Source organism: Colletotrichum scovillei, assembly GCF_011075155.1.
Source record: "Colletotrichum scovillei strain TJNH1 chromosome Unknown Contig00009, whole genome shotgun sequence".
Lineage (NCBI taxonomy): Eukaryota > Fungi > Ascomycota > Sordariomycetes > Glomerellales > Glomerellaceae > Colletotrichum > Colletotrichum scovillei.
Window position 1 is genome coordinate 2,747,374 of NW_023336267.1, and position 20,275 is coordinate 2,767,648.

Here is a 20,275-nt window from a genome sequence, read left to right on the forward strand (position 1 = left end):
GTCGGATGTAATACCTTAGATTCAAGGTCATCATTAGCTAGGTCTCAGTCAGAGGTTTCTGGGCGAGCGTCACTTTTGCGGTCGCTGCCGGCTAAGGTAGGTACGTAGGTACATCCACACGGCAGGTGCCTCAAGTAGGTAGGCAGGGACCTTAAGGTACTAAGGTAGGTATTCGGGTCCAGTACTGCTCGTAGCTCCTGACTAATGCGAGCTCCCCCGAAGGTTATGGCCATGTAACATGATGTGCTGCTTCTTCAATATTCCCGATACTTCGCTAGGCAGTCTCCTGCTATTCCAGTGACGGGAGTATATAGCTGTGAATATTGCATATAAGCGGTATATCTCCGTATCAGTTCACCAGGCTTCCAAAGTACACCTTTCGTAAACATTCCTCATACGTGCCTGTAGATGTAGAAAGTCCCAGGCCTCTCGTCGTGCGACGAAATAAAGCTCTCCACAACAGCAGCCCAACCTGGTTGCCCCAATGCTTCGTTCTACCTCTACATGACCCATCTGTCTACAGCTTTTTGTCTCTAACGTTGCACTTCTATCTTTCTTCCTCGTCGTCTGTGTTAGCTCCCGATGGCCGGCACTTAAAAAGACAGCATGTTTTCTATTTCCACTGCACCGGCGAAGCAGTCGGTCGGTGAGACCATCACCATCCTTAGCGGTCGACTGAGCTCAGCCACGCTCCTCGAAGATCGTCGTGCTGCTATACTCGGCTTGCGCAGCTTTGCAAAGGACTTCCCTGCCTCTGTCGCCTCTGGAGCTCTTCGCAGTCTGATAGGCAGCCTGAGCAAAGATGCCGAAGATGTCGACACTGTCAAGGTCGTCCTCGAGACCCTGCTCATGCTATTCAGTCCTAACGAAGATAGTCCGGAGGCCTCGGAGGAGATTGCTCTGTGGCTTGCTGACGAATTCACACAGCGCCAGGAGAACATCACTCTCCTTCTAGATTTCCTCGACTCCACCGACTTCTACTCGAGGCTGTACTCTCTCCAGCTGCTAGCTGCCATCCTTTCTGCCCGAACCGAGCGTACAGAAGAATGCATTTTCACTGCCCCTCTGGGAATATCTCGCCTTGTCGCTGTGCTAGACGACAGCCGCGAGGCCGTCAGAAACGAAGCCATTACACTCCTCACCTTTCTCACACCCTCGTCGACCGATATTCAGAAACTCGTGGCATTCGAGAATGCCTTTGATCGACTCTTTGGCATCATTTCTGCAGAAGGTTCTCTTCCCGAAGGGGATCGTGTCGTGGAGGACTGCCTGATTCTAGTCGCAAACTTGCTCAGGAGGAACCCATCAAATCAGTCCCTGTTCCGCGAATCGGGCGGTATCCATCGTTTGTCTGTTTTACTAGAGGGTGCAGAGAAGGCTCAGCGGGTGGAAGCAGAGATTGCAGCGTGGGCGCAGGCCCAGCGTGACCGGAACATATACGCGCTTCTAGCTGTCGTTCGTCTGTTTCTAGTAGCAGGGGCTGTGGGAACGCCGCAGAACCAGCTTGCCTTTTGGCAACATGGCTTGCTGTTCCACGCCCTACAACTGGCCTTCAGCCATGTAGCCCAGCTTCCAATCAAGGCCGAGGTTGGTTGTCTCCCATCGTTGATCTTTGTGCTATCATGTTAAGAAGGTGCCTGCAGGCTCTAGTAACCTGCGCCGACATCATCAAGGGCAACCCGAGCCTCCAAGAAGGATTCGCGCAGCTTGAAGTCCCGTCTCCTCTCGAATCGCCTTCATCAGCCAGATCAGGGCAAGCCAATGGCGCCGTCAAGGTTTATGTGATTGATGGTCTCTTGGACCTCACTCTCAGCGTTCAGGATCTAGAGGCGTTCGATTTACGTTTAGCCGCGTGCGATTGTCTCAAGGCGTACTTCTACAATCATGCAGACATTCGCTTACATTTCCTGCGGAGAGCGATTGAGGGACATGGCATGGGAGCTGACGAGACGGCCAATGTCCTTACGGTGCTTTTGCGGCCTTCTTCAGACGCGGCCGTCGCTAATCCTTACCGAAGTTGGTTTGCCTCCACAATCATGATGCATCTGGTTTTTGATAATCCAAAGGCCAAAAATCTGGTCATGGCTGTCTCAGAAGGCGATGCTGAAAGCGGAGAGGAAGTTGTCACGAGTATCCAGACCATTGCTGCTCATCTGATATCTGGCTTGAACCGGGACGAGGACAGCCGGGTTGTCGTTGGCTACCTTATGCTACTCCTTTGCTGGTTGTTCGAGGACCTGGATGCGGTCAACGACTTTCTTGGAGAAGGGGCGAACACTCAAAGCCTTATACAGGCAGTGAACCATCCATACGCAACTGGCGACCTTGTTCAGGGTCTTTGCGCGATGCTGCTGGGCGTTCTATATGAATTTTCGACCAAGGACTCACCAATTCCCCGAGCTGATCTTCATTCCATTCTCATTTCACGCATGGGCCGCGAACGATACATCGACAAGCTGTCTAAGTTGAGAAGCGACCCGCTGGTTAGGGATTTCGAGGTTATTCCTCAGAATCTCAGTAATTCCGGATTAGGCAGTCTGCCAGACGTTTACTTTGACTCTACATTTATCGACTTCTTCAAGGACAACTATAGCCGAATATTGCGTGGTATCGATCGAGATCCCGGCTTGGAAATTTCCGTGGTCAAGAATGGTGTCCAGACGGGGGTTTCCAGAGAGCTTGTGGACTCACTACGGAGCCAACTGGCCGAAAAGCAGCAAGCTTTGCAGGAGGCTCAAGTCAGCCTGGAGACGGTCAGTCGACATCTCGGTCAGGAACAAGCCGATCATCGGCGAACTCGGGAGACCACTGCCATGGAAATGGCCAGAATCAATCAAGTCAACGAAGGAATGCAAAGGCAACACGACGCAGAGCTACGGTAAGTCTCGACAATGGGTTTCCAGTAATGTCACTCACGAATCAATTATTTAGGAATCTGCAAAGTAAAATCACAAGCCTTCAGGAGGAACACAAAAAACAGATTGAGCAGATAAACCGCAATATTGAATCTCAAAAAGCGGCTCTGGAACAGCAATACAGCAAGCGATTAGAAGAGGAACAGCGAAGGGCAGCCACTCACGTCGCAGCTCTCGAGCAACAGAACAAGAGGCAAATTGAGGAAGTACAAAGAAACACAGCTTCCCGCGTTAGGGCGCTCGAGGGGGAGCTTGAAAAACAGGCTGAGCAAGCACGGCAGACCGCCAATGCCCAGGCCGCCTCGCAGTCTGAGGAGCATCGCAAGCAGCTGGAGCAGGTACGCAAGACAGCCGAGTCGGACGCCGATCGAGTTCGCCACCGGGCGGAGGCGGACATGGCAGATCTCAAGGCCACCATAAGTCGTCTTGAGGTTGACCTTATGAAGGTGACTAAGTATCCACGATACTGCTTGAATGTGAGGCTGACTCTTTCACAGGCCAAGAAGACCAAGGCGCAGGAAATTCAAGCCATTCGGGAGCAGCTTGAGAAGAAGGAGCATGACCAGGAAAATCTTGCCACTAAAGCAAACGCCCGTGTGGAGCAGCTCGAGCAGAACCTACGTGAGGCACAAGTGAGGTTTACCCAGGTACGAGAGTTTACTGCCGAAACCTTGACATTGAGAGACATACATGTATTCTGACGTCGTTCTCAGCACGACGTTACTATCAAGAAGGCTCAGGAGGATAGGAAGGCAACTCAGAACGAGCTTGATGATTTGCTCATGGTGTTTGGCGACCTAGAGGAGAAGGCAGCCAGGTACAAGGTAAGTCAGAAGCAAAGACATGAGCAAGTCTCTCGGACTAACGTAGTGCACAAAAGGCAAAGCTCAAGGAGCTGGGAGAAGCAGTGTCTGATGGCGAAGAAGATGAAGATGAAGACAGCGACGACGAGGAGGAGGATGAGGAAGAAGAAGACGGAGACGAAGACGACGACGATAACAACGACGACAAAGAAGACACGAAAAGCAAGGGTCCAAAAAGCATGTCAAACACTTGATTCAGTAGCCAAATGCTTGTAAATTCTTAATCTTGACCAGCTACGTGCACATGCGTGGGATCAAAGGGCATCGATACTTGAGAGTTCTATCTACTCCAAGGCTGAAAGCTTTCTTCAAGTTGAGATTTAACTAAGCATCCACCTAGCTTGTTTGCCTCTGCCTGCTTGTGCTCATCCTGGCCCTCCTTTGCAGTATCATGACGTCTCGCGGAACATGATACCACGCCGGCGAGACTTGCGATTAGCATGCTGGCATATGGACGATAACCTGGCCGCGATCTAACACGCCCGGCAAGAAGGCGGACATTATGTAGGCAGGATGAGAAGTCCATCTCGAGAATCAACGCCTCTGAACATTTAGCATCAATCTCTGGCATTTGTTCAAAGGTGACCTGCGTGTGGATGATGAGGCTCAAAATCGCGGATTTAGAGGCTGTTACTGATTCATCTGAGTTTCCACAGTTGCGTCCTGTTATCCTGGCCTGGTACTGTCCAAGTATTGCTGATAGTCAGCGCCCGGGGATTATTCTCGGGTGCCTTGAAGACAATGCGCCCATAAATCTCGGTGCCGGCCGTGACACTGGCGTTCTCCTCAAGATACTTATTCATCAGGAAACCCTGCTTCCAGTGAGTGTCAGGACCTGCAGGGCCGGTAGTGAAGGCCACCTCGCCAGGTCTGGTGACAATGGTCTCGCCGGCCTTGACCGGTAGATCTGCCGGAATCGAGTCGTTACGAGAAGTCGTGAAGAAGATGTCAAACCAGGTCAAAAAGCCGTCAAGTGACGGAACATCCTTGGTCACCTTTGACTTCCACTGGGTCTCGAAATCTAGGTCCTCGATCTTGACGGTGTGCAGGTCAATGTATGAGATCTGTGAGGGGGTACCGCAGATGCAGTCTTCTGGCATGATCTCAATGCGAGCCTCATCGTAGATGCCCTCTTTCATTGACTTCATGTCAAAGCCATAGACGTCATCCCAGAAGGTAACGAAGTCGGTGATGTACTCTGGATCTGAGACGGGCGCCACCCAGATGGTGGAGATGCTCGGGGCGATGAGGCCGTCGGGCTTCAGAAAACGGTCTCTGGCAACGAGAACGCTGTTCATCATGGCCTCGTAAAGCAGGCAGTAGCCCATCCACTCGCTGATGATGATGTCAACTTGATCGACAGGAAGACTGATATCCTCGACTCTGCCTCTGATACAGGTCACCTTGTCGGTGAGGCCGTTGTTGAAGACGTTCTCGCGGGCCTTATCGATGATATCGGACTTGTCAACGGCAAAGACCTGCTTCGCACCGGCCTTGGCACAGAACATGCTCAAAATGCCTATCGTAGAAATCACGGTTTAGATGTGAAGGGTCACAAAGCTGTCAGTCGCTTTTGGTGCGAGACGTACCGGTACCACAGCCAATATCTAGCACGATCTTGTCCTTGAAAAGAGACTTGTTGTTGTAGACGAAATCACGGTAAGAGTCTGTTCTGACTTTGTCCTTCAGCATCGTCTCATGGATATCTGGGAAGGAATGTTAGCATACAAAGCAGCCGAAGTTCAGGATGAGCGTCGGCTACCGTTGGAGGCGTATGATTCCCAGTAGTACTGAGACTCATCCTTCCGAACACCCTTATCGTCCGGATCACGCGGCTTCTCTCCCTGGGTTGGGACGGGCGTGTCTTCTCCCCAGCGCTGGTCAAGAGTCTGCTCAACAGCATTGCGGTACTTTGCGAACTGGGACTGAAGCTGTGCCAACTCTTCTTCAAGCTGAGCTTCCCGAGAGGCAACACCTTGTGGCGCTTGCTGAGGATGCTCTGGCGTTCCGTCGTCAAGATCCAGCTCGGTCAGGGCCATGATCAAGGCGTCGTCTTCAATCACGGGCTTCATGTAGCGCTCGTCAGCAATGTCGTCGACAGAGATAGTCTCGGGCAGAGCAGAGCCATCGTGAATATGTTGACGAACTAAGCAGGAGTCAGTACGCCCTCAATCTTCAAGGAGGAAGTGATTGTTGGCTCGATGTGATGCATCTGCACTATGTGTCAGGTCCCGGACTTACTGAAGTTGACAAGCTTGACGGTGCCAAAGAAGTCGAGACCAAGCCGACGGCGGATGGCGAGGAAGTCAAAGTTGTGCTTTGTGCGGCAGTGACACAGCATGGCATCGACGTCAGGAAAGACAGTATCGTCAAGCAAGGAAATGAAGGATTGTGCCTCCTCTTCTTCAGGCTCCGCGTCGTCCCAGTCAGACTCATCAGACGAGACATCGGAGGCGGCGCGAGCACCGTTCTTGAGATCGTCTTGGGTCATGTTTGAAGGCTGAGTCGATATTTGCTTCTGTGACTTCTTCTCTTCCTTGCTCACCTTTAGGTCGACTTGAATGGTTCGTGCCCCTTGACAAACAAAACAAGTGCAAGTGTGCAGGCCACGGGCTTCCTCGTCAATGAGTTATTTTTTCGGGTATTCTTGGTGGCAATGCCTTGCTCAAGTTGATGTCACCTTGGAGTCGGGTGAGAGATTGAGTGAGGGATTGGATATTTTCCTCCTTCTCTAAGCTTGTGGGACTGTGCTGGGGCCCAATAAAATAATTTGGAACCGTGGAAGGGTCCGGCAGGCACGCTGGCCGGTACCTACTGAATTCTTCGTCCAATGAAGCTGGGCGGACTACCTCAGTCCATGGCTGCCTTAGTTACCTTACTCTCTACCTAGGTATGTTGACATTGGATTGGCAGGTTATCCTTGATAAAGTACCTTATGTGAGTGGGCGGGAAGAGACGCTGTTAGACGCCGCCTTTTTCGATTTGATTTCTCCCCGCGCCCCCATCCCTTGACTTTATCGTAGGTCTTTTTTCCCTGTTCTCTTCTTTTGATCGAAATTTGGTCAAATATTGCCCTTTCCCTTTCCTACCCCTCTCTGACTGCCTGTTACCCCTCCACCCCTCCATTACCCCTCAAGTGGGTCACATAATGATCTGCCGCCCAAGTTAACAACATTCAGATGTTTGTTTTTACTGCTATCAGCAGTATTGTTGCTAGTATCCTGTTTTTCTTCTACGTCTTCATTTCTTCTTAATGATATATCTGCAACAGCCTAAGTAAGAGATCCAAAAGGATAAACAAAGCTATAGAAGGCGTAATGGTAATAGGACAAGGGGGAACTGAGGCGGGTTGGTCTACCATTTTGGCACCCACAGCCTCCTCACATCGTACTGTCTAATCTGGTGATCAAATATTACACATACCAGCACCACAAAAGTCAAATTGACTCCATTAGCCCAATGGAGAAGGGGAGAAAGGAAGGAAAAGGGGGGCGGGGTTGACCCAGACGAGAACTAAAACCCGCGGGTTGAATTTCTAAAGCATGTACATCCCTGGAAAGAAATCAAAAATTAGTGCATTCATCTTCCTCCTGCTCCTGTCATGACGACCACCTCAATATGGAAATTGTTGCTCTTGTCATTCTCCGCTGTTCTCCAGGACTTCCTTCAGTGCCCCAGTCTCTCCCTCGGCCTCCTCTATTCATGTTCCTCACTCCAATCATTTTGGCCTCGGACACCTCGTATACCTTGGCCATGCAAACGTCGTTTCATGCCTGCGCTTCTAGTAGTGAGGAACACCAATGCTTTGTAGAATGAGATTCACGATGCTGAGAAATCCTTCACCGAGTATAAAGCCCTAGAACATAGCTTGCGTCAGCTACCACTCCTGTTCGCGTGAGGGCACCGTCCAGGACTCACTGATGCCAGTACAATCAATGGCGTGCTCGACTCGCCTCGCCTGGAGACCCAGTACCAACTTAAAAGGCCGCCAACAGTGCGGGCCAGGGTGAATGATGGGACGTTATACATTCCTACCATCTCTAGGTCAGTCTTGCCCCGAACCTCTGATTTAGGGGAGATAATATTTTCAAGTCACACTTACCAACCGCCACGGCAATGCCTCCCGGCACAAGGGAACGCCAAGGCTTGCCAGTTACCATGGTCCTCACAATTGTCGTGAAGGCAAATATGATACCGAAGCCAATTGCCCACTCGCGAGCCATGGGCGGCAAGCCTTTGCCCGTCACTAGCCTGGCTGTGAAGATCCATACGTATCCCGTTGGGACCTGGAAGAGATCTCCCGGAATCGTATAGACTCTGATAAAGGTCGATCAGTCTCTGGGAAATCAATGGTATTGGCATTGTGACTCACGCCGTGTAGAGCTGGTACACAAAGGCACTGACCACAGCGCCTGCTGTTGCTCCAATTACTTGGCCCCAGAACTGGGCTCGAGGGGCGGCTCCCAAGAGGTGGCCTGTCTTGAGATCCTGCATCAAATCACCCGCTTGAAGAGCCCCCTAAGTTCGGCAAGTCAGCGTCAATTCCAGTCAAATTAGTAGCGTAGCATCAAATGACATACGGCCTCGGACTAGAAGGCTCAGTTAGCGATTGCTTTGACTACGAAGTTGAAGGTTATTTATTAGATCACTTACCACTGCACCCGCAACTAAGTTGATAAGCACACTGGACTTGTGCGACTGGGGAATAATAAGTGCGAAGAATAATTGCGCAAGCTTGCTGATGCCGGATACGGGGTTCAAATCCGTCTCACCGAGTGCTCGGACACCCATGATGCTGAGCAGGAGAGCCATTAGGACAGCAACGATCGTGGCGTAGAGGGGAACCAGGTCGCCGAAGACAATGTGTATAGTGGTGATGCAGAGCAGTATGGATAAGACCAGTCCCACGGCAACAAGCTTGTTGTCGATTTGTTGGTCTTCTGGTGCGTCTGCTTCGTCGGCGCGACCATCGCTGGCACTCGACGTCGAAATCCGGCGGCGGACCACAGAGGATTGCGCCTCTTCAGACAGAAGCCGGGAGGTACTCGTCGCCTCTCCATCCTCATCCGTGTTCAGGGCAGTATACGTTAGGGTGAAACGTCGGCTGGCCCCAAAGTGCTTCTGCCAACCTAGCACACTTTGCTGCCACATACCCTTCACACCTTCATTGGCAACGTGCTGGGCCAAGGGCCGGAAAGCAATGTAACTGAGGCTGACAATGGCATCCGCTAGCATAATTGCCAGAGAGATCCACACGATCCAGCCCTTGCTGCCTGTCTCCCAGTCGTCGATGGAACCGGGTGCCCATCCCCGATACTTGGCTAGCGGAGAGAGAAAACCCCATCCTATCACGGCTCCCAGCAGCATGTGCAAGGTTGTCTCAGAGCCCATGATGATACCCTGGCCAATATAGGCCGGGCTTGGGTTCAGCGTCCAAAGCCAAGTGCCTGCGGCACCGGTGCCAAATATAGGGATACTTCGCAATGCAGGCAAAAAGTAGGAGGACAAAGTGTACAAGCCCGATATTCCAAAGCATATGAGAAGTAGCCTCACATTCTGAGCCCAATCATCCTGGGAGCGATTCTCGAGGCTCTCGGAATTGGCATTTTCGGGATCTGTAACGTTGTGGCTACAGTCAGACCCCAGTGTCGGATCCGACTTCGAGTCATGATCGGGTACGAGACTCGCGAAGCCGCCTGATACGGCGTCAGGGCCGGCCTTCCGCGTCTGACCATGAAGGACCCCGATGAGAACAGCAGTACTGAATCCGCTAGGGAAACGGAGCCTTTCCCGGATGATGACTTGTCGGCGACTGGCATTGGGGGTTAGACTGAAGGTCGATGAGCAAGTTATCTGCAGCCAACTCACAGGGGAACAGCAAAGACAACACCAAAGTAACAAAGACCAAGAGACCATGTGATCAACTTCCACAGGGGGATGTTGAGAGGCCCCTGTTCCTCAGGATCCAAGAGATAGTTCATGGCGGGGATCTAAACAAGGAAAAGCGACATGTCAGCCATTGACCTCGTCTGGTTCATCGCATCAAGTTGTGGAAAGAAGCCACAATGCCTGGGGCCTGGGGGACATACTACACCGACAAATCCGCAGCCAAGTGGCATAATGGCCATGCTTCCAGCCACAGTCTGCACGAGGACATTCTCGACAGGACTAAATGGGAATCGCAGGTGCCTAGACAGGACCTTGAATATGCCGAAACCCATCAGGCTAGCCGGCATAGTCATGGTGCTCACCCAACCCGTCTGCAATCCAAAATACATGTTGGAGAAGCAAATGACCAAGCCGACCAGCAGGCCGACTGCAACACCACGAAAGGTGAAGCTGCGGCCGTGGATGACAGGCTCTCGCTCGGGGGCATTCTCAGGGTGAGAAGCATATGGAACTGGGGTGTTGTTACTGCCGCTGCCGGTATTGTGAACATCGTCATCGGCATCGTCGCGGTATCCCCGATCAGGCGCCATGATCAATGTCGTACACTCTGACTGGGCAGCACCGCAATGTGAGAATGTCGATCAGAATGTCCAGAATCGAGGTATTCGGAGGCGTTTTACAATCTTGCTGCTATACGCGTCAAGCACGTGCTGGCCAACCTGGCGTTTGTATCGTAATTCGTCCAGCGGACGTGTGCATGAGAGTGCCTGTAAATAACTAGAGCCGCAGGGTGAGGGTGAGTTAAGGTGGCGCTGGTTTGTTGTTCCAGCTTCCTTTCGCTCCAACAAAAGTTGAGAGGGAACTTCGTGCGCAATGAAACAATATAGAGGCTGGTGATCAATTACATAAGACAACAAGCATATGGACATAAACGGCGACGTCCCCCTCACCGCTGCATGCACGAAGTCGAGATAATACGGGATCCGTAATGGAATCGTTATCTTCTGGATCCCCCTGCACGATGAAGGGCTGCCTTACCAACTACTCCATAATGACAATGTTCCAATTAACATTGGATCGGGGCCTGCGCGACTCGCCTTTGTACCTAAAGTAACCACCAGTGGAACATCAAACAGTCAGCCAGCAAAGAGCACTAGGCCAGTCCCGGTGCTGGTCCGGACGGAGTTCGGCAACAATTGCAGATGACGTGCTCAGACGGGACTGGAGAAATAGTGATTATGCTTAGTAAGCGACAAGTCCCTCTACTCATGAGACCGTCGCTGAGTTCTGGTCCCACAATCTGTCTGTGAGGGATCTCATCACCTTTAAAGTCTTCAGAAGATCATCTCCCGCCGCATACATTCATATTTTACGAGATAATGGCGGTGTATCGTACATCATGTCCTATTGCATTGGAATAGGAAGCGGTTCCTTTTTGTGCTCCTCTAATTAGAACCCGAAACTATCAAGCAGCGAGCTTGAGTCCGGTTCCTGAAAAACCGTTGGAGTTGACTGTCTTTCCTGTCCGCTTGATCTCATCTCGGAATGAAGCTTTGATACGGGCAGATCTGCAACTACCAGCGAGCTGCGTCGGCGCAGTAGCTTCAGCGGGTTGACCTCACCGCCCAATCCATTCGTAATAAGCGGGGCTGGCTTCAGAAACTCCCAGTTGCGTACTATTGTCATGTCAGATCCATTGAATCGTGCGCATACCGTCGCGGTGAAATTACCTAAGTCTAGGCCGAGAAGATCGCAACCCATTCGGTCGTAGAGCTTGGCACTATGGAGGACGAACTCCCACTCGACGCGAGGTGTAATCTTTGAGGCTCCGCGAAGGGTCTGGAGTGTTTTCTGCCGTAACTGTGAGTACAGTACCACTAACGCCGGGTCGTCCGTGAGGAACAATTTCGATTGCATGTTTGGAGAGCACGGCGTCTCGACCAGGGTGTAAACCGGCGACTATAACACCAAGGATAGGTTAGGTACTGGCAAAGAACGGCATATCATCCGAGGGCCATATAGCGGAACTTACAATCAGGGCCCGGACCGCCATATCCTTACGATTCAGCATCCAGAAGGCCCAGGATGCGAGCCAGCGGTTGCCCTCCTTGGCAGCCACAGCTAGTACCTCTTCTTCTAGGAGCTTTTTCAACACTGGACCTCGGTCCCCTTCGTAGACACGCGCGATAGCTACTGCGAGCTGAAGGTCCTTAAGTTGATTCAGACAGACATTGACTGCATCTTGCAGGTGGTCTGCAAGTAAGAAAAATGCAGCGGCGTACTCTGTGTGCCCGTATGTTAGCCCTTGAAATTCATTGTTATACTTCACGACTCACCAAAGCGTCGCTTGCTTAGCAGAGCGTAAGCATTTTTCAGCGCCGTCGTCCTCCATTTCGGGTCTTCAAAGTTGTTAGACAGCAACTTCTGCGTTGCCCCCTGCTCCCTATTCCAGTGAGCCATTCGCCACAGTCCCTGGAGGACTGTCTTTTTCTTGAGAGCCAGGTAATAGATGCTACAGTCAACTGGATTTTTCATCTCGCTCTTGGTGTATTCATTCCTTGCAACGACCTCGAATTGAGCAAGCTACGTTCATCGTTAGCTGACATGGACTGCTCGGCGGTGCAAATAGGGCTTACGTACCAAGGCGTTCCGATCGGTGAGCCACATAAACATGCCGCTCTCCCGCGCATCCGCCCAGCGTAGTGCGCCGTGGCATTGCTTGGAGACGAAATCAGTGAGGATGTCCTGGCTAGTCGAGTGGTAGGCCCAATTGATCTCTCGCCAGGACATCTGAATTTCACTTGTCCGACCCTTGCGAAGCCCATGTTGGCGGAAAAAGAGCATAAAACGCGCACCATTCTCATCCAGGGATCTGCGTTGTTTCTCGACGATCCCCACGCATTCAACGATATCAGCCAGCTGTATTTGCTCATGACCCGATAGCTGTTGGAGGCCAACTTTGGTAAGACGACCATTGATGGCAAGTGCGGTTTCTTCGCTGAAATGCTCTTCTGAGTCGTCTGTCTCGTCAGCAGATACTTGTAGGCTGAAGTGAGACCCTACTTGGGACTCTGATGCTTGCGTCGGTGAGGCCTAGTGACCAAGTTAGCCTCTGCTCCACCTTTGGTTCAAGTGACGGTCAATGTAATAAGCAAACGCCTTACCCCGGGTGAGTAGAAAACCGCTGGTTCGAGTCCCAGGTAGTCATCGACAGTCTCACCTGCAATGAGGAACTTGAGAGTTTTGTGCAGTGACATCAGAATCGTTCGGACTATAGTGCTCTTCCCTGCAAGAATACATTGGCTCAGGAACTGAGGGTGGAAGACCGGCAGAGGGCCATTAAACCTCTGAACAGCGTCAAAAAGATCCCAGACGCCGTTCTTCCTGTGCGGTAGCTGCAGGCTGTTGATTAAGGAGCCGGATAGGTCGTACTCCCTCCCATGAACGAACATCTGATTACCTGACCCGATGACGAGATGTCCATCGCCTAGCCAGGTGGAATCTCCTATTGGGTGAGGGGTAAATTCGCGAATACTGATCTCCCGGACTGCGGCCCAGGCCGGTCCCTTGTTCAAGTAGTCAAATCGCATCTGGCTGAGCAGAACTACTTTCGCCTGGAAGCCAACGGCGAGGATAGATTGTGAATCTGGAGTCGAAGTCCAGTCGAGGTCTTGTATCGTATTGTGTCTTCCATAGTCCTGTGTAAACTCAAGTCGAGCGCCACCGATGTCCCAAATGAACAGCTGAGACCTTGCGGAATCCACAATTGCAGCCTTCTTGAGAGTGCTGCCACTGACGAGAGCCGGTTCGACAAGGCCTGTCTCTGCTGAGGAGGTTGAGAGCCATCCAACGCTTTTCCCCGTATTGCCGACTCTCGCTGTCCAAAAGTCTACACGTCCTGCGTGAGTGTACGACACTGCAATGTCTCTAGCAAACACATCGAGAAAGCCAGAAGTGGCGGGCGTAGATCCTGCCGGGTCGACGGGCAGCATATAGGCGATCCCCTCGGCGTCTTTCAGTTTGAATCTGCAAAACTCGCTGATCGAAGTCTCCTCTTGGCCATTGGCATGCGTATTGACACCTTGACTGGAGTATCGAGGTAAATTGACTTCCCAAACAAGCCCTTCCTCTTCGGATGTGACAGTTGCAATGTGAGCAACGGCATACTCCTCAACTCGATGTCGAGGCAGAATCAGTAAGCACAAGGGCTTTCCTGAGATATCGTACGATTGACTCGCGAGTAAAATGGCTTTCTGATGCCGGCAGTCCCAGAGCGATATTTTCCCGTGCTCTAGGAATATAACAAAACGGCCTTTGCGCAAAACACATATCCGATGGATATGAGCGTTTCCCTGGATGACACTCTGGCGCGACAAGCTGGTCTGACTGGTTTCGGAGTGCGTCCAGACAATGCTTTCGCCTTCCTCGGTTCTAGAAACAACAGCGCGACCACTGAAATTGCGAACCATTTTTTGGATAGGCGATGAATGGCCGGCCCAGATACAGCGCCGAGCAAGACGGCTTGGCTTGTTCCTTCCGCTTAGGAACTCTGCTAAGTCGGCGTCGTATACTTGGATCTGGCCGTCGAAGTCGTGAACAAGAACATGTAGTCGCCCAGTGGCTCGGTCGCAATAGCTTTGTATGCTGACGTACTGGTCAGACCTGAAATCAAGAGTGTGTGACTTGAAGCCTGTTACTCTGATGGCATCGTGGGACTTTCCCGCTTTGGAGCCCACGTCCTCAAAAGCAAATACCATCATATTTCCACTAGCGTCAGAGGCAACGCATAGCTCGGCGCTATTATTGGCCAGAGAAATGAGGCGTTCGAGAGCAGCATCGCGAGGTTTATCCTTCACGGAGCACCGCTGAACGGCCAGCTCTGTAGCAGCAGACACCTCTCTTCCATCAATGACGAAAGTGACCAACGGCGCCGTAGGGTCTGCGGAACCAAGTCCAAGGTCTCGAAAGGACGAAGCCAAGTCGACGGACCCCCAAAGGTTCATGTGTCGAAAGGCATGCGTATCAGTGCCAGTCCATACTCGGACAACGTTATCGGCGCATGTTGTGAAGAGAACGTTCTCTACAGTTTGATCGGTATGTAGCGGTTTTCGCCAACGTAGGCTCGTGACGAGGTCTGGGTGGCGTAGGTAGGTCAGGTTGAAGCGCACATCTCCAGCACCATATGTCAAGCGCCGCCAGACTTTGACGAGACAATCATGCGCGCCTACGCATGCTATGTATGCCGAATCGTATGATATTTCCGCTAGTCTCACAGAATTCGGAAGGTGTTTAGTCCATAACAGCTCCGGCTCGTCGGCGGTTGAGTATAAGTATAAGGCGGAGTGGGCAACCAGGAGTTCCTCGTTGCCGCCCCAGCTAAGAGAGACCCCCTTGGTGGCATGTTGGTGGCCAGGAACTGGGCACGATGATTGTAGACCCCACTGATACGCAGGAGTGTCGTCAGCGTTTGTTCGCAAGCCAGTACAGGCGACAGGTGCGGAAGGGGTGACGGAATGGGAGATGAACCCCCAGGGCGAAGACCATGTCGTTTGGGTAAGGAGGACGAACTCACCTTTAGCGCATTTTCGGACTGCCCAAAAGGCCTGTAGACTCTAATGACGGATTCGGTGCAAGTCGCAATCTTGCCCGAGGATTCATCGAAGGCTGCGGCCTGCAAATGGCTTGGGTCGTCGTCGTATATTGTCTGAACGATGGTGTCGGCATCGCCAAGGATCGTAAACGCGCTGCCGGTTATGTAGACCTGGGGGTGACCAGAAGTCAGCACTATGGGGGCGATAATAATAGAAGGTTGTCAAAGCCTGATCAAGTGGCTCACATTGAAGTGCCTCGAGTCCCAAAAGCCCGTCGCGAGAGCTTGAAGCCCAGACCTCGGCCTACCTGGGAGGACTGCTCTCATCCTACTAGCAAGAAAGCCACAGCAGCATTGCCTAGGCGGACGTGATGCCGGGTCTGCTTGGTCGATAGTTGTCGAGTATCGCGGGTTAGGCCTCAGTCAGAGTCTAAGACGTGGTAGGTCTTTCCAGAGGCTCCTCGTCTGATATGGGGTGCGAATTGAGCTCTGTCATAGACCGAGTTCGGTCAATGCGAGTGTTTGTGAGGAGCTTAAACTTGGACCATGCCATGGCAAGGTTCCAAGCCACATGAAGGTAAGGTATGCGCATTGCGCACTGCAACGGGTGGTCAACCCAGGGGTGTGGGGTCGGTCGGTACCTTATGTCCCCAACTTGGTGACAAAGACCCTCAGTACGGTACCTCAGCTCTCTCCACCTTCTTCGTACCTACTACTATTACCGCCGCTTTTTATATTGTTTTTATTTTAGACATCCCTTTAGACAATACGTTTGTAAAGGCGTGGAGATGCATTCGTGGGCACGGGTTATGAGAACGAGGCCACTTTAGCTTTGACCGGCATCTTGTTTTATCACCCAGTTGGTCCCTTTGCATCTGTACCCGTACTCCTCAAGATACTCGCGTTAATTATGTACGTAGGTAGGCAGCTAGGTGCCTTGAGGTGAGCCCGCAGCCTGCCTGAGTAGTTATCGCATCTCACCTTAGGCCGATGTTGCACATTTGTTCCACAAAGGTACTAGGAGAACAAACACTGATTTCTAGCCCATGCCGAAAGGCTTCGTTTGTAATACAAAACTGCCTAGTCTGGGTATACTGGGTAAAGGTTTCCAAACACATGAATGATATCCACATGACCATAGCATTTCGCCTGTTCTCATCAAGGGTCTCCGCCCATGTCTCATCAACCACCTCTGCCAATATCCGCAGTATTCTCCTTGGCTGCTCGCCGTGTGCCGGCCACAGAGAGCCTTTGCGCCTGTGCGAAGGAAAGGCTGCTCATCTGGCCAGTCGCAGCTGCAGGCACGCTCCGGTTGTATCGTTCTCGGAGCTCTCGTTCAAATGGCGTTGGAAGGGGAGCAAAAGGTGTCATGGACGGAAGCCTCACAGAAGACGCCATACCCGTCCACCGGGTCGGCGTATCCGCCACAACTCCATCAGTATCTGGTCCAGACCCGGTTCCGTCGTGATCATCGTCGTCAGCCGTTGGCTCCACTTCTTGTATCCTGGAACCGCGAAAACTTGGTCCGCTGTGTCGTTCATGAACTGCTCTCGAGAGTGGCAGTGAGGTGCGACTGGCCACGAAGCCAGCTCCTCTTCTTGAGCTGCTGAGACTAGCTCTCAGTGTTGTTGACTGGTAAGATGTGCTCAGATTCCTGTCTCCCTTCCAATGTAGCAGAAGGCGTCGTACAGCCTTCTTGCTGTTCCTCTCCTTAACGTCCAGTGCCACGTATTCTCGGCTTTTCAATTGCAGCAAAGATGATTGCCACTGACTCCACCAACGTGACTTCAGGTTCACCGACCAAGCCTGTTTGACGCGGTCCTCTTTGACGGCGAGATCTTGGGACATTGCATTCCATTCGTCCACCCACGCAGCAGTCAAAAACTTACTCGTCCCCCAGTCGCGACTGCTCTCTTCTCGCCACAATTTCAGCATGTAAATGAGACGACCATGTTCCACTACAATGTGGTGCTGATCTGTTTTCCAGCCCAAGTTTACGTGAGCACGAGTAGCTGTCTTCCATAAATCAAGATAACCTTTGGTGAAGGTAGCTTTGACGTGCTGTCTGCATCGGGCATATGATTTTCGAGTCCCTGACCTCCAAGTTGATCTGGATCGCCATGTCTTGAGTGCATGCGTGGCACTAACGTAGAAACAACCGCGCTGCACCCACTTCTGGAGGTTTCTTTTTTCACCGACGTCGATATGCCACATTTCCAACGCCTTATGTGCCCCTTGATGCGACGCAAACCGACGCGATCTCGTGCTCGTCTTGGCGACTACTGAAGCTTGTTGTTGCCAGTTGCCAAGAACTTTGGTCTTCAGCAGACGATCTGATATGGCCGTGAGGGATCTCACGCCTCGCCGCGGTCTAGGTAAGGCCATGCCGGACACAGAATCCACAGCAATCCCGCGGCTGAGGGCGTTGGTCTGGCCGAATATCGGTGGGACCATGCACGCGCTTTGCCACCTCGACAAGCAGCTGCGAACGAGCTTGATTTCCAGCTTGGACTTGAAGACCTCGACCCTTGAGTCAAGGTGCCACTGGTGTAAAGGGCCCTGAACGATATGGTATCTGCGAAATGCAGCAACATCTCTCAGATGAGACGCTGCTTGGTGGGACCATGTTCTCAAGACCCGAAACCTTCCATGCTCTTCGTACAGGTTCTCCACGTGAGACCCAAGCCCCTGTGAAATTGAGCAAGCCGAATGCCATTGTTGCAGATGAATGGACACAGTGCGCGCCGGAAAACGAGTTTCCATTGGAGTTAGGCAGGAGGTTGACCAGTGTCTGAGGGCATTCTGGGCCATATTCCGTTGGGCATGGGCTAAGCTTGCATCTTCTGTGTCCAAGTCTTCACCGGCGCGCCTGAGCCATGAGCCAATAAGACGGGAAGTGAACACGCGGCGACCCCGGATCCTAGTTTCGGCCGTGACCAGCTCCCACGGGTCAAAGTGACGCATCCGCAAAATGTGCCTCCTGGCTACGGCCATTCGTTCGAGCTTGTCGAAAGCGTGTTGTTTCCAGTGTGACAATCCTCTTAGGAGCAGTAAGTACCCCTTTACTTTGGTCGATTTCCACTCCAGTACCGCATATCTTGCGTCGTCATCAGGGTCCCCGTTGATTTCATCGTCGATCACTGGCTTTGCTTCATCACTCTCGATCCTGCCTACAGAGGGTTCTTCGGCAGGTTGCTTCCTTTTGGTTGCTTGATGAGTGGCAATCTTCTGGACCGTACATTCATGTACAGCAGGCGTGTGTACTGAGGGCTTTTGGGTATTGAGCTCGTGTTCGTGAGAATTCCGTGTCTCAGTAACATGCACAACATGGTCTTCCGCGACCTCAGAACCCCGGGGTCCATTTCGAACTGGTTCTGGGGCAGTAGCACCGACGCTGGTGCCGGCGCTGATGCTGGTGGTATCAGGCGGAAGCAGCCAATTCACCGTTCTTATGGGCTTTGTCCGTATTGGTAGAGCGGCCGCCTCGGTCTCATTCGCAGGGTGGATATAAGACGCCTCAATAGGCTGAACTGTGGTGTCGCTGGCGCCACGTTGCACACTGGTGCCAGATACTGATTGCCGGCTTTGACGACTTTGTTCTGTGTTTCCAGCCGTCGAGGGAGTATAGCTTTGGGGTGCCGGTTTATTATGGTTGATAGACTTCAGATCCAAGTGATTCGATACCAAGCCAACGCGCGTCAGCCTTGGGGGAGATGCAGCATAGTCCAAGCGATGTGATGCTTGCGCCTTCGAAGATGGCAGATTCGCGTAAGGTTCTCGGGGTGCAAGCTCGACCTCTTTAGAGGACTCGTCTCCGGACGTGACAGAGTCTCGGTCGGTGTCCGTAAGCGCAGGCTGTGGCGCAGCAGCCTCCGCATATCCGGCTCCGGCTCCGTCTTCATCTTCGTTGTCGTCGTCGCCGTTGTTTGATAATGCCCTGGACCCTTCACTTCCGAACTCAAGGCCGATGCCCATCCTTGACAAGACGGCGTCAAGTTTCTCCTGGAGTGACCCTTCGCCGCGTTCACCGCCAACGCGGAATACGAGGCGCGAGATATGATTTTCTTCCTCCGGGTCGATGCCGAAGAGTGGGAGCACAGCATCATAAGCCTGGAATAAGGCGTTTGTTGCCAATCGCTCGCCCTCGGGAAGGAGTTCGAGATTCTCCTGGGCCGCCGTGACGACACGGTGTAGGATGGCGATTTCTGAGAGTAGTCATCAGACGGAGTGTGCTTTGCAGTCGAAGGCATGGTGGGTGTAGGTAATGATGCTGTGAAGGTGCAATTTGAGCTGCACTTACCATGATCGCTGTAATAGGAATCCGAGCTTTGGACAGACACAAAGCTAGATATGCCGTCACGGGGGGCCAGCACTGGGCGATGCGGCAGCGACGGCATGTGAACTGGCGCCAGGCTGGGAGCATAATAGAATGGCTGTAGAAGAGTTTGCGGCGGTGTTGGTGGTAGTAGTGTTGATGACGATGGTAGTGACGGTAGCCGAGGACGATTGCAATTTGCCTTGGTAATGCTAAGGAGCCAGATTTGATTCCGGTGATGGTGTATAGTCGGGCAAGAATGCTGAATACATTTGATCGCGACAAAATGTACTGCTGGCAGCTGATATCGCAAGAGGCTGAACGAGCTTCACGTTTTGCAGCGACGATTGCTCAGGTAACGGGTGTTGAGTCGCGTCGCAAGAGTCGCAAATCGATATGATGGCGATGAGCTGGTCGCGGCGCTGCCATGTCCACCGCGCACCGCGGGTTAGGCGCGTGGGAGGCTAACGAGGTCGCAATTGGCTAGCGAAGGGCGACGATAGATGATGTCCAAAATCGAGGTTGACAGGAGCAGGGCCGGTGTCACAATGGGCAGGTCAATTATATTGTGGTGAGTTAGCTGATTCCCTCCAGGTGCAGTGGTCTTGACCAGACAGACACACAGATATATTTGCAGGTATCAGCAGGTGGTCAATCCATAGCCGCTCCCAACCCCGTCTTTATTTTCTCTTCCTATTCTTTT

At 52.2% G+C, this 20,275-nt stretch overlaps 5 protein-coding genes across 5 annotated transcripts; 1 reads left to right on the forward strand and 4 right to left on the reverse strand.

The window, feature by feature from the left end:
- Window positions 1–423: 423 nt before the first annotated feature.
- HER10_EVM0000643 (uncharacterized protein) lies at window positions 424–3,972 on the forward strand (the record flags this gene model as incomplete). Its single annotated transcript, XM_035470415.1, has 6 exons — window positions 424–1,587; window positions 1,644–2,878; window positions 2,932–3,361; window positions 3,413–3,562; window positions 3,629–3,739; window positions 3,796–3,972. Exons 1-6 carry the CDS (start codon window positions 607–609, stop codon window positions 3,970–3,972), a joined length of 3,084 nt encoding a protein of 1,027 aa, XP_035328781.1. The 5' UTR covers window positions 424–606.
- Window positions 3,973–4,026: 54 nt separating this feature from the next.
- Window positions 4,027–6,475, reverse strand: HER10_EVM0004309 (methyltransferase). The gene is made up of 4 exons (XM_035473958.1): window positions 6,020–6,475; window positions 5,541–5,924; window positions 5,368–5,484; window positions 4,027–5,297 (listed from the first exon to the last, which is right to left on the reverse strand). Exons 1-4 carry the CDS (start codon window positions 6,267–6,269, stop codon window positions 4,417–4,419), a joined length of 1,632 nt encoding a protein of 543 aa, XP_035329205.1. The 5' UTR covers window positions 6,270–6,475; the 3' UTR covers window positions 4,027–4,416.
- A 724-nt stretch (window positions 6,476–7,199) lies between these two features.
- HER10_EVM0006282 (WD repeat domain-containing protein) lies at window positions 7,200–10,715 on the reverse strand. Its single transcript, XM_035475873.1, has 8 exons — window positions 9,868–10,715; window positions 9,647–9,768; window positions 8,432–9,590; window positions 8,359–8,367; window positions 8,151–8,296; window positions 7,881–8,095; window positions 7,697–7,809; window positions 7,200–7,634 (listed from the first exon to the last, which is right to left on the reverse strand). Exons 1-8 carry the CDS (start codon window positions 10,255–10,257, stop codon window positions 7,560–7,562), a joined length of 2,229 nt encoding a protein of 742 aa, XP_035329450.1. The 5' UTR covers window positions 10,258–10,715; the 3' UTR covers window positions 7,200–7,559.
- A 333-nt stretch (window positions 10,716–11,048) lies between these two features.
- HER10_EVM0001016 (WD repeat domain-containing protein) lies at window positions 11,049–15,848 on the reverse strand. Its single transcript, XM_035470780.1, has 8 exons — window positions 15,504–15,848; window positions 15,240–15,428; window positions 12,832–15,108; window positions 12,308–12,760; window positions 12,004–12,250; window positions 11,700–11,950; window positions 11,398–11,626; window positions 11,049–11,343 (listed from the first exon to the last, which is right to left on the reverse strand). The coding sequence occupies exons 1-8, from the start codon at window positions 15,582–15,584 to the stop codon at window positions 11,117–11,119; spliced, it is 3,954 nt and encodes a 1,317-aa protein (XP_035328829.1). The 5' UTR covers window positions 15,585–15,848; the 3' UTR covers window positions 11,049–11,116.
- Window positions 15,849–16,404: 556 nt separating this feature from the next.
- Window positions 16,405–20,182, reverse strand: HER10_EVM0003452 (uncharacterized protein). Its single transcript, XM_035473127.1, has 2 exons — window positions 19,558–20,182; window positions 16,405–19,462 (listed from the first exon to the last, which is right to left on the reverse strand). Exons 1-2 carry the CDS (start codon window positions 19,652–19,654, stop codon window positions 16,440–16,442), a joined length of 3,120 nt encoding a protein of 1,039 aa, XP_035329088.1. The 5' UTR covers window positions 19,655–20,182; the 3' UTR covers window positions 16,405–16,439.
- Between the last annotated feature and the right edge of the window lie 93 nt (window positions 20,183–20,275).

Coding starts and splice junctions, on each gene's coding strand:
- HER10_EVM0004309 (XM_035473958.1), bottom strand. CDS start 6,269: ATGACCCAAGACGATCTCAAGAACGGTGCTCGCGCCGCCTCCGATGTC. Junction 5,485..5,540: donor GGAATCATACGCCTCCAACG/GTAGCCGACGCT, acceptor ATTCCTTCCCAG/ATATCCATGAGACGATGCTG. Junction 5,298..5,367: donor AGATATTGGCTGTGGTACCG/GTACGTCTCGCA, acceptor TTTCTACGATAG/GCATTTTGAGCATGTTCTGT.
- HER10_EVM0006282 (XM_035475873.1), bottom strand. CDS start 10,257: ATGGCGCCTGATCGGGGATACCGCGACGATGCCGATGACGATGTTCAC. Junction 7,810..7,880: donor AGGCATTGCCGTGGCGGTTG/GTAAGTGTGACT, acceptor TAGAGATGGTAG/GAATGTATAACGTCCCATCA. Junction 7,635..7,696: donor CATTGATTGTACTGGCATCA/GTGAGTCCTGGA, acceptor GCTATGTTCTAG/GGCTTTATACTCGGTGAAGG.
- HER10_EVM0001016 (XM_035470780.1), bottom strand. CDS start 15,584: ATGAGAGCAGTCCTCCCAGGTAGGCCGAGGTCTGGGCTTCAAGCTCTC. Junction 12,761..12,831: donor CGGTTTTCTACTCACCCGGG/GTAAGGCGTTTG, acceptor CTTGGTCACTAG/GCCTCACCGACGCAAGCATC. Junction 12,251..12,307: donor TCACCGATCGGAACGCCTTG/GTACGTAAGCCC, acceptor CGATGAACGTAG/CTTGCTCAATTCGAGGTCGT.
- HER10_EVM0003452 (XM_035473127.1), bottom strand. CDS start 19,654: ATGCCGTCGCTGCCGCATCGCCCAGTGCTGGCCCCCCGTGACGGCATA. Junction 19,463..19,557: donor TTCCTATTACAGCGATCATG/GTAAGTGCAGCT, acceptor GACTACTCTCAG/AAATCGCCATCCTACACCGT.